This window comes from Micromys minutus, assembly GCF_963924665.1.
Source record: "Micromys minutus genome assembly, chromosome: X".
NCBI classification, from domain to species: domain Eukaryota; kingdom Metazoa; phylum Chordata; class Mammalia; order Rodentia; family Muridae; genus Micromys; species Micromys minutus.
The window spans coordinates 45,001-58,174 of NC_137970.1; the positions used below are offsets into that span (position 1 = coordinate 45,001).

The 13,174-nt window shown below is 35.9% G+C and overlaps 1 protein-coding gene across 5 annotated transcripts in view; it reads left to right on the forward strand.

Moving 5' to 3' along the window:
• The window catches only part of DMD (dystrophin), a 1,259,848-nt gene that overhangs the window by 10,957 nt on the left and 1,235,717 nt on the right, over window positions 1-13,174 (forward strand). For 4 of the 5 annotated variants that reach the window (XM_080910294.1, XM_080910293.1, XM_080910296.1 and 1 more), the window contains exons 12-19: window positions 409-588; window positions 728-903; window positions 1,164-1,287; window positions 2,329-2,416; window positions 4,601-4,842; window positions 6,247-6,427; window positions 9,150-9,295; window positions 11,085-11,297. In XM_080910294.1, the coding sequence (XP_080766420.1) occupies window positions 409-588; window positions 728-903; window positions 1,164-1,287; window positions 2,329-2,416; window positions 4,601-4,842; window positions 6,247-6,427; window positions 9,150-9,295; window positions 11,085-11,297 (1,350 nt within the window). Of the gene's footprint in view, window positions 1-408; window positions 589-727; window positions 904-1,163; window positions 1,288-2,328; window positions 2,417-4,600; window positions 4,843-6,246; window positions 6,428-9,149; window positions 9,296-11,084; window positions 11,298-13,174 lie in introns of those variants that run through there. The other variant, XM_080910297.1, reaches the window with a different exon arrangement.

Genomic DNA, 13,174 nt, shown 5'->3' on the forward strand with positions numbered 1-13,174 from the left:
TAGGTGACAGTTACTGAGTAGCTGAGGGGCGGGGCTTAGGTGACAGTTACTGAGGGGGCGGGGCTTAGGTGACAGTTACTGAGTAGCTGAGGGGGCGGGGCTTAGGTGACAGTTACTGAGGGGGCGGGGCTTAGGTGACAGTTACTGAGGGGGCGGGGCTTAGGTGACAGTTACTGAGGGGGCGGGGCTTAGGTGACAGTTACTGAGTAGCTGAGGGGCGGGGCTTACTGATAATATTTCATAAGTGTACTCAGGATAAAATTTCATTTAAGATTTAAAAGTAACAATTGCTTTTTATACAAATTTCAAAGAACATATATTTAAGTGATAGACTTAAAGGTGATCATCCGAGTCACATTTTGCACACTGTGTACAAGATGACACCCTCGGTTGTTCTTATTTCAACAGACGTTAAAAATGGATCTAGAGAGGAAGAAGCAAACCATGGAAAACCTGAGTTCACTCCGTCAGGATCTTCTTTCCACACTGAAAAATAAGTGTGTGACTCAAAGGACCGAAGTCTGGATGGAGGGTTTTGCACAACGGTGGGATGATTTAGCCCAGAATCTTGAAAGGACTTCAGCACAAGTAAGCGGTGTTCACTTTTATGTTGTGAATTATGTTGAAGGTGTTTGAGATTCCTCTGTAAGGCATGTTCACTAATCCGAGCCGTCCTTCCCAAAATCTTCTGAGCCGTGTCTGACTTCTGCTTCTATATTTCTCACAGATTTCACAGGCTGTCACCACCACTCAGCCGCCAGGAGCACACACAACTGTGATGGAGACGGTAACTATGGTGACCACGAGGGAACAAATCACGGTGAAACACGCCCAAGAGGAACTACCGCTACCACCCCCTCAAAAGAAGAGGCAGGTTGCTGTGGACTCTGAAATTCGGGAACGGTGAGTGTGTCAAGATTCATTTGTGAGCAGGAAAACTCATTTGCATAAGGCTTATGTTTTATCGTTGAACCGTATTTTCCAAAGCTTCAGTACTTTGTAATGTTAGTTACGCACTGAGAAAAACCGTGAGATGTTTGAACATTTACCCAGGAAGTCGTGTAGTGCACGTTTGTCAGCCTGAAAGGGTCCGGTTTTGTGTTGTGTAGTACAGAAGAAGGAGATAATAAAGAGATAGTGACCCCGATTCTCCGCTTTCTTAGGTTGGATGTCGACGTCGCGGAGCTTCACAGCTGGATTGCTCGCTCGGAAGCTGTGCTGCAGAGTTCCGCATTCGCAGTCTGCAGAAAAGAAGGCGACATCGCAGACCTGAAAGAAAAAGTCAATGTACGTTTCGCATCGAGTGTGATATTTGTACCTTGGGCTGCTTTCAAGTTCCTTTGTTTTAAAAATCTGTGTGACGGCCATTGAGATTGAAGCAGTGAAATGGAAATGGCGTTCAATACGTGAAACAGTTTAGAAGAAGTACAAAAGAATAGCCACATAAAAATCAGTCATATTTCGTAATTGTTTGTGTATGTGTATTTATGTGGATATAATTGTGTATTTATGTGGATATAATTGTGTATGTGTGGATATAATTGTGTATTTATGTGGATATAATTGTGTATTTATGTGGATATAATTGTGTATTTATGTGGATATAATTGTGTATGTGTGGATATAATTGTGTATTTATGTGGATATAATTGTGTATTTATGTGGATATAATTGTGTCTTTATGTGGATATAATTGTGTATGTGTATTTATGTGGATATAATTGTGTATTTATGTGGATATAATTGTGTATTTATGTGGATATAATTGTGTATTTATGTGGATATAATTGTGTATGTGTGGATATAATTGTGTATTTATGTGGATATAATTGTGTATTTGTGTGGATATAATTGTGTATTTATGTGGATATAATTGTGTCTTTATGTGGATATAATTGTGTATTTATGTGGATATAATTGTGTATTTATGTGGATATAATTGTGTATGTGTATTTGTGTGGATATAATTGTGTATTTGTGTGGATATAATTGTGTATTTATGTGGATATAATTGTGTCTTTATGTGGATATAATTGTGTCTTTGTGTGGATGTAAGCATACTTCAGAATATGTATGACAATCAGGTGACGTCTTTCAGGGAGTAACGTATACCATGTGAATCCTGGGTGTTGACCTCAGGCTGTTCGGACGGTCGTGATCACTTTCACTCACGGCCACGGCGAACTTATTTTTACAGCAAACATAATATTTTGAGCAAATAGTTCTCGCTCCGGAAAGCTCGTGGAATGTGAACATTGACTTTTGTTTTGAAAATATGAGAAATGGACGGTGTTTGTGAAAACAACAGTCTCTGCTTTCTTGCTGCAGGCCATCGCACGGGAAAAGGCCGAGAAGTCCAGAAAAGTGCAAGACGCCGGCAGACGTGCTCGGGCCCTGGTGGAACAGATGGGGAATGGTAATTACGCGACGATGATTCGAGTGATTCGGGATCTGATCAGCACACAGGTTCACATTTGTCACCTGAATCATGTCAGACACGTCCTTCTTCAACACAAACTTAAATCACAGGAAGCCTTTGTTCCTGTGACTGTTTTCTTTCCGTCTAAGCAAATTTGAGAGGAAGATTCAATTTGAATTCATTGGTTAAAAATTAGTTGTGGTGGAATATTTTGTAAGTGGGTTAAAAAATAAAAACGCTATTTTAGTAAGTTTAAGAAAAATAATATAGCTTCTCTAAAGCAATTGTTCGTAGAAGTGATTAAATAATTTTAAGAAGATAAGTATAATTTAATTAAATAATTTTAAGAAGATAAGTATAATTTTATCAATATATTTTACAAATAACCAAAACCAAAAATATTTTAAAATATATTTACAAATAACCAAAATAGTCAATGTATTTTACAGATAACTCAGTGGCCCAATACCACTAATATTTGCTATGTTTTATGTCTTACCTCATCTCATAAAAAGACATGTCCATAAAATTAAACATGGCAAAACTACAAATTGGGATCATAATTTTATGATATTTAAAAATACAATTATTGTTGCTAATAGTACTTGAAAATCTGTGTAGAATATTGGAAAGTCGGGTGGATTTTTTTCCAAATTGTGTGTCTGTTTCTAAGTAAAGGTAACTCTATAAAAATCACAAACGATGCAATTTCAAGACAAGTTTGCTTTTACTTTTGGACATTGTTTTCCGCGTGTGTCAGCATTTTTCAGAAACGGCCTGCACAAGTTCTGCATATAAATCATTTCAACCTTGACTTTCTCTGGGCATTAATGAGTTTAATCTTCTTCATAGAAAATCTTTTCATCTTTGACATTTAATGAGCCTCAAATCTGTCTTTAGTTAAAAGTAAAAGCAGGAACGCGTGCCAATTTGCTCAATCAATTAATCCACAAACAATGGAAAATATTCACAGCGAATTTTGCTGCTGTGTGTTTGGTCATTTTAAAGGACGAGTTTAATATCCTCTTCAGTCAAAAATCACATTATCCAAATGTTCCTACAACAAATTCTCTACAACCTACATCATCATACTTGTATTTAAGCTGTTTTAAAATTTTTAACTTTAAATGTTTGTAATCTGTGACAAAATATCAAACAGGCCTCAGGTCGTATTATTTGGAAATGTGCTTTGTTTAAACTTTTTTTACACCGGAAGTGAATGGAAATACATTAGTGTTTGTTTAGCACAACAGAGAAATGAAATGTTGAGGATGAAACTCAGTTTTAGGTGCATTGTTTCTGAGTGAATACAGGAGAAATTAGGACGCATGGGTTGTCGTTAGTGAGCAATAATTGAGTGATTAAATTCTATTCTGGAGAGCACACTTCAGTTAGGTGAGGAATTGCACTGGGGACTGGTGCTGTGTCCTTCTCACCTGTGCTCCTGGATGTGTTAGAGCACCTGAGTGACAGGCCTCCTCAGCGTGTGTGGGACTGTGGCACTCAGGGTGTGTGGGACTGTGGCACTCAGCGTGTGTGGGACTGTGGCACTCAGGGTGTGTGGGACTGTGGCACTCAGGGTGTGTGGGACTGTGGCACTCAGGGTGTGTGGGACTGTGGCACTCAGGGTGTGTGGGACTGTGGCACTCAGGGTGTGTGGGACTGTGGCACTCAGGGTGTGTGGGACTGGGTTGTGGCACTCAGGGTGTGTGGGACTGGGTTGTGTATTGGACTGTATTTAGACATTGTGTATTTTTTTCTGATGTCATCCTGTACGACGTCACACTTTGAAATTCCTAAGGTTGGGTTCGTGTCTCGATGTTCTTGTCTCTCTTTACGGAATAGTGCGAATTTAACAAATCAAAAATTAGAGGAGCCCATGACGGAAAAGTGAAAACCAACAAGATTATAAGTGTGTAGAACTCCCTGGATTTTTTGATACTTTTCATCTTTCAAAAGCATAACCTGGGAGTGTTAAGTAAGCGACATATACAACATGTTTTATATTCGCTTTACACACTTTGTTCTCCTTGATCCTTATGTGAGTAAACGTACGCGGAAGTTAATCCCCTTGAGCACCGTGGCCTTCCTTTCAATCAATCAGGTATCTGGAGGCGCACAGCTTTTGTTTTAACTTGATAAAGGCGTCTCATCTAAATTAGTGTGTCTCATTTCTCACAGAGGGTGTTAATGCCGAAAGTGTCACACAGGCCGCGGCACAACTGCACAGCCGGTGGAGGGAACTCTGTCGACTGCTGAGTGAGAGGGCGAAGTGGCTGGAGGACCAGAGCGGCATCATCACGTTTTACGATCGGCTGCAGCAACTGGAGCAGACGACAACTGCTGCCGAGACCCTGTTGAAGGCCCGGCCTGCGGCCCTGTCGGAGCCGGCAGCCGTTGAAGGCCAGTTAAGAGTTTGCAGGGTAAGGATTCTCCCGTTCCTACCTGAAGCGTGAGCACACACTTTTGTAATTATAGCACACACTTTTGTAATTATAGCACACACTTTTGTAATTATAGCACACACTTTTGTAATTATAGCACACACTTTTGTAATTATAGCACACACTTTTGTAATTATAGCACACACTTTTGTAATGATAGCACACACTTTTGTAATTATAGCACACACTTTTGTACTTATAGCACACACTTTTGTAATGAGATTTTCAACCCCCAGTGACTGAGCTACACACAGTAAAGATCAAAATTTCAGCAAAGGGGAAGCAGCTGAAATAAGTGCCCCGTTGACGCGTCGATCCCGGATGTGACTCTTACAGGACGGTTTGACTTCCTCAGTTTTGCAGAAGGGAAGTACGCAGAAGGCGCGTTTCCTGTAAAAGGCTCGGAAACTCTTTTCAGATGTAAAACCCGAGTCATACGGTGAAAAGTCGTGAGCAAAACAAATAGCTTATGGGGTGCAATGGGACAAAAAATAAACAACGACTGGAAGCCGTGGGTGGTGTTTCTTCACAGAGAGACGTGTTGCTCATGTCCCTGCCCCATAGATGATATAATATAGATACAATCATATGCACATGTTCATATTCACAACATATTGAGTAGACACACATTATATTATATAGAAATTTGTGAATCCATGCGGCATATCATACCGTTTATGTTTTACAAATATGAACAGGAAAACGCGATCTACTCAACGGCCTTAGGATTTAAAGACAGTTTTGAAAAAAAAAAGGATTAAAGACAAACGTCTTTAACTGGTTTATATTAAGAATTTTTGGTCAATCGTAACATGTTACAGACAAACATGTCTGTGTGTTGTGATAGTGTAAAGGATGATATTCTGAAATCAAGGTGTATCGTACAAGGGGCTATGAAGTGAACAAAGAACTGTGGTGTTTTTAAATTGATAGCGTTGGCGTAGTGTTGTTAAGTGCATTTCTTTTTAAATTTAACTTTTTTACAGATTTTATCCCCCTCTGGTCCACCCTCTGACTGTCCCACACCCCGTACCTCTTGTCCCCCCGCCCCCCCTCTCCACGAGGACGTCCCCACCCTCCCACTCCCCACCCCACCAGCCCTCCCCAGGGAGCCCACCCTCCCCACCCCACCCCACCCGCCCTCCCCAGGGAGCCCACCCTCCCACTCCCCACCCCACCCGCCCTCCCCAGGGAGCCCACCCTCCCCACCCCACCCGCCCTCCCCACTCCCTGGGCCTCCAGTCTCTTGAGGGTTAGGTGCATCTCCTCTCACTGTTAAGGACGTTAACCTGACCAAGAGCTACAAACAACTTTGTTTGTGAAAATATGGTGTATGCAGAGTTGAAAAGTGACACATTTGTAACGCTCTGAATCATGACGCAGGACGAAGTCAACCGGCTGTCAGCCCTTCAGCCTCAGATTGAGCGGTTAAAGACTCAGAGCCTGACGCTGAAAGCAAAGGGACAGGGGCCAGTGTTTCCGGATGCAGACTTGGTGGCGTTTACCAATCATTTTAAACAAGTCTTTGATGGCGTGCGGGACAGAGAGAAAGAGCTACAGACAAGTAAGTAAATTTTTTTTTCTTTTTTGGTGTTTACTGACACGACTGAAATGGCTCATCGTGTGTTTTTACACTTTTTATTTACTTAAACTGATCTGCGTTTTTTCATTTTTCATTAGACACCCTTTGTATTTACATTTGAAATGTCATCCTCTTCTTCCACCCTGCTTCCCTCCCTCCTCCCACTCCCATTACCTCCATGAAGGCGCCCCTCTCCCAATCGTCCTCTCCCTCCTCAGCGCCTTGGCGTCCCCCACACTGGGAAAATGAGCTTTTGGGCTCATTTTACTAAATGGGCTGTTCTTACGAAATGGTTTGTTTTTCTCCTAGGAAATCATTGAGTAAAAGTTTACAGTGATATTGGCTCCCTCTAGTGGAGTGCAACACACTTGCTGCTGAGCCTCCAAACTCCCAAGTGAAAGATATTTGTAGTTTTTCATGAAATACATAAACTTCCTTTAAAATAAACACTTGGAGTAGATATTTTATATCCATGCTTTTTAACTAACTCGAAAGTCATTTCAGTTCTCACATGCATATTGACATCTGAAATTTTGTGTTACCGTCGTGTAAATATTTAATATTTAATTTTTATGTGCTCACTGGTATAATCATCATGCATATAATATATAATTACTGGTGCACACATGAGAATTATTTGTAAAACTTCCCCAACTTGTCTTTCCGTACCTGAGTGTCAGCCTACTGTGTGCTTGGAAAAGACTGGGTGTGTCAAAAGTCATAAAGATGGGTTAGAAGGAAATGCTCAAAGGGGCAGAGGGAAAACACATGTGCAACACAGCTATACGTTAAGAGTATTTCTGACATCTTTGCATACTTTGTTGGAAAACATGTTTTACGTACCTACTACTGAATCAAATGTGAAATGGAAACCCCTAAGAAGTGGTGTTGTAGATATAGGGTCATCAATATTATAGGAAGTTGATGATATAGATCAATATTATAGGAAGTTGATGATATAGATCAATATTATAGGAAGTTGATGATATAGATCAATATTATAGGAAGTTGATGATATAGGGTCATCAATATTATAGGAAGTTGATGATATAGATCAATATTATAGGAAGTTGATGATATAGATCAATATTATAGGAAGTTGATGATATAGGGTCATCAATATTATAGGAAGTTGATGATATAGGGTCATCAATATTATAGGAAGTTGATGATATAGATCAATATTATAGGAAGTTGATGATATAGATCAATATTATAGGAAGTTGATGATATAGATCAATATTATAGGAAGTTGATGATATAGGGTCATCAATATTATAGGAAGTTGATGATATAGATCAATATTATAGGAAGTTGATGATATAGATCAATATTATAGGAAGTTGATGATATAGATCAATATTATAGGAAGTTGATGATATAGATCAATATTATAGGAAGTTGATGATATAGATCAATATTATAGGAAGTTGATGATATAGATCAATATTATAGGAAGTTGATGATATAGATCAATATTATAGGAAGTTGATGATATAGATCAATATTATAGGAAGTTGATGATATAGATCAATATTATAGGAAGTTGATGATATAGGGTCATCAATATTATAGGAAGTTGATGATATAGATCAATATTATAGGAAGTTGATGATATAGATCAATATTATAGGAAGTTGATGATATAGATCAATATTATAGGAAGTTGATGATATAGATCAATATTATAGGAAGTTGATGATATAGATCAATATTATAGGAAGTTGATGATATAGATCAATATTATAGGAAGTTGATGATATAGATCAATATTATAGGAAGTTGATGATATAGGGTCATCAATATTATAGGAAGTTGATGATATAGGGTCATCAATATTATAGGAAGTTGATGATATAGATCAATATTATAGGAAGTTGATGATATAGATCAATATTATAGGAAGTTGATGATATAGATCAATATTATAGGAAGTTGATGATATAGATCAATATTATAGGAAGTTGATGATATAGATCAATATTATAGGAAGTTGATGATATAGGGTCATCAATATTATAGGAAGTTGATGATATAGATCAATATTATAGGAAGTTGATGATATAGATCAATATTATAGGAAGTTGATGATATAGATCAATATTATAGGAAGTTGATGATATAGATCAATATTATAGGAAGTTGATGATATAGATCAATATTATAGGAAGTTGATGATATAGATCAATATTATAGGAAGTTGATGATATAGATCAATATTATAGGAAGTTGATGATATAGATCAATATTATAGGAAGTTGATGATATAGATCAATATTATAGGAAGTTGATGATATAGATCAATACTATAGGAAGTTGATGATATAGGGTCATCGACATTATAGGAAATGGCAATCCACTTTTCAGAGAGAGCAGAATAGAATGTCATCACTACTAAAATGATCTCTATGGTGACATATTTAACACACTTGACTTATAGCCAACGTTCCACACTATGAAACTGAATTAAGGTCCTATATAGGAAGAACTGCGTTTAAAATCATAGCTGTAAATTAGAAGTTTCCGCTATTTCATTTTTTAAGTTTAATCATTTTTACTTCAATATTTCCTGATACAAGTCTTTTTTCATTATATTTCGATATTCATATTGCTTAATACTTAAGATGACACAGTTGCATTTGTTGACAATTTAGGAAAATACACCAGGCTTAAGTGGATTTCATTGTTATTCTCTGTTCTCAAGTTTTTGATACGTTACCACCAATGCGCTATCAGGAGACGATGAGTAGCATCCGGACCTGGATTCAGCAGTCAGAAAGCAAACTCTCGGAACCTCATCTTAGTGTTACCGAGTACGAAATAATGGAGGAGAGACTCGGGAAATTACAGGTCTGTGGACATTTGAAGGTCAACGATTGCATTGATATATTATTGCATTGATATATTATTGCATTGATATATTATTGCACTGATATATTATTGCATTGATATATTATTATTGCATTGATATATTATTGCATTGATATATTATTGCATTGATATATTATTGCATTGATATATTATTATTGCATTGATATATTATTGCATTGATATATTATTGCATTGATATATTATTGCATTGATATATTATTGCATTGATATATTATTGCATTGATATATTATTGCATTGATATATGATTGCATTGATATATTATTGCATTGATATATTATTATTGCATTGATATATTATTGCATTGATATATTATTGCATTGATATATTATTGCATTGATATATTATTGCATTGATATATTATTGCATTGATATATTATTGCATTGATATATTATTGCATTGATATATTATTGCATTGATATATTATTATTGCATTGATATATTATTGCATTGATATATTATTGCATTGATATATTATTGCATTGATATATTATTGCATTGATATATTATTGCATTGATATATTATTGCATTGATATATTATTGCATTGATATATTATTATTGCATTGATATATTATTGCATTGATATATTATTGCATTGATATATGATTGCATTGATATATTATTGCATTGATATATTATTATTGCATTGATATATTATTGCATTGATATATTATTGCATTGATATATTATTGCATTGATATATTATTGCATTGATATATTATTGCATTGATATATTATTGCATTGATATATTATTGCATTGATATATTATTGCATTGATATATTATTATTGCATTGATATATTATTGCATTGATATATTATTGCATTGATATATTATTGCATTGATATATTATTGCATTGATATATTATTGCATTGATATATTATTGCATTGATATATTATTGCATTGATATATTATTGCATTGATATATTAAATATAAGCAAAGACAATAATGAAAGAAATCTTAGGTTAGGAGTTGAAAAAAAATGGACAGGACAGTTGACCCCCTCAAAACATGACCTTTTATTATTCTCTCTATATTTTAGTTTATAAATATACAATATATTTCTATTTATGTTTAAATTTAAATACTATAGTAAAGAGAAACTACGATTTCTCTTTGTATTTAGTGACATTTTAAAGTCATTAAGTATTATTATTCAAATTAAATCACATTATTTTATTATAATTACATCATTTATAACTTCTATTATCTTTAAGCATGGGCAAACTCAGTGGATTTATATAATTAGAATCGAAAACTGTAACATTATGATTGAATGTTTGATATTGAGTAGTTATTTTAATATCCTAAATCAGGAAATAAAACATTAGTAAGAAAAACTCCTATGATGTGAGGCTATGTGAAGACTAATTTTTTGTTAATTAAAAAAGGCCCATGTTGGGTTCTTATTCTTTTAAAATCTGAAAATATGTTAATCATATATTATGTAATATTTGCTTCATAAGGTTTCACTGTAGGTAAGTTAAAATGTACTATATAATCATAAACATAATTATTTATGCATCTACTTTCAGGAAAATCAGGTCTTCTAAATTTTTAAATAAGTTATACCTTGGAATAAAATAGAAATTGTTGATAGAATGCATATGGATTTCTGCATCAGAAATTCTACTTTGTTTAGATCCCTAAGTTATATAAACCTTTATTTACCTTCTTGATGTGAATGGAACTCATTCTGCATGCATTGGTGAGTACACACGCACTTCTATTTTTAATTTTAAGGCTCTACAAAGTTCTTTGAAAGAACAAGAAAATGGCTTCAATTATCTGAGTGCCGCTATGACCGAGATGGCCAAGAAAGCGCCTTCAGAAATAAGCCAGAAGTATCGGACAGAATTTGAAGAGATGGCGCGGCGCTGGAGGAAGCTCTCCACCCAGTTGGTGGAACGTTGCCGAAAGCTAGAAGGACATATAAATAAACTTCGGAAATTTCAGGTAAACCACGGTTTGGTTTGGATACTATTACTGTTTTCCACATGGCAATGAACTGTACAATGTGAGGAGAAGCCGATACTTTACCCCGAGTCCTTCAAAGTTATTGATGATATCAAAAGCCAAATTTAATTCAAAGGATTACAACTTGCCTATTTTTTCAATTAAGACCGTAATATGTTATTCTTCTTGGATTGTTCGTATAAATGAATTGATTTCTTTCACTAACATAATTACACTTAACATTTTATTATAATAATTTAAAGCACTCTTACTATATTACTTATATTTTTCTTAAGTTGTAGATATGATTTAGCTCACACCATACATATATACATGTATATTACACACACACCCATATATATATATATATATATATATACACACACACACACACACACATATATATATATACACACACACACACACACACACACACACACACACATATATATATATATGGCAGGCATATATTTTCACTACCAAATTTCACTTTTGACCTATGAATATATGTTTAATTTTTGCTGCATTGCTTTCCCTACATTGCCTTTAACTAACACAGGAATTTAGTGGTTCTAATACATTAATAATAACCTAGACTGAATGCAATAACCCAACAATTATATTTGTCTGTAATTTTAAATTACTTAATTTTACAGGTTTTTCTTCTCTTGTTTGTTCGATTGTAAAATATAGTAATATTAGAAAAGAAAGTTCAAAGGTGTCATGACTCCATTTAAAGTCATTAGAACAGCGCCCTTACTTCCACTCCGCTCCTGCCAGAGACTTGATCATTCTTGTCCTCATCAGCTCAAACACTACCAAGAGTGTGGAATCTGTGACCTACTTGTTTGCCTGAGGCTACGTAGGATTGCAACCCACCATCACACGGCAGCGTTAAGGGAAAACTTGTTTCCCATTTTCAGCTTCTTGAAGCAGCAAACGATCTTCTGCTCAAAAGCCGTCTTCTTTCATGTCGGCGTCTTCTGGTAGCATTTTACGCATGTCTGGCTCTGAATCTGTTTCTTTCTGTCTATCCTGCTCCCCATCGCTGTACAGTCGTCTGCTTAAGAACATTTATTAATTAGTTTACACATTTACATTCACAGACTTGTTCCCTTCCCAGTCCCTCTCCTCCAAATTCTCCACCCCCTGAGAGGGAAAGCTACGGATTGATGAGCTCCACGGTGCTCCTTTGGCTTTTTCTCACCTTCTTCTTAATAAAACAGGCCTTCTAGAATTCTGTTATATACACTGTGATATGGCAAACGATGAAGGATATTGTTCACGTTTTTACCTTTTCCATATCTACAATGTACCTCTATCATGTTGGATATTTTTTGATTACGTAGATTTGTTAGCAGATTAAACACGTGTAACCGTGTTAAGCAGTATAACTTATTTGTTTTTAGCCATCAAATTTTGTATTCTTATCCTTGAGCATAAATCGTAAAACTAAACCGTAGACACACAGAATATCGACACAGTACATTAATAAACAATAGAAACTCGGAGAAATAAAAGTATAAATCTTAGAGAAAAAAAGTAATAAGCAACAGCATTCAGAGATTTCCTATGGTCCAGATGGGCAGCCCTTTCTCCCTCTGTATTCTTTGCTGATATATCGAATTTAACTTTAGATCTCATAGAATAGCAGAATGATATTTTGTGGTGATGATACGCACCTTGCGTTAGAGCTCAAAAAGAATGAAGGCCAAAATATGGAGGCCTCACTCTTTCTTAGAAAAGAGAACAAAACTCTCATGGGAGGAAATGCAATGACAAATAGAGGAGCAGGGATTGAAGAAAAGATCACTCAGAAGCCGCCTCAGCTGAGGATCCACCACATATGCAGTGACCAAATCCAATCAGTATAGCTG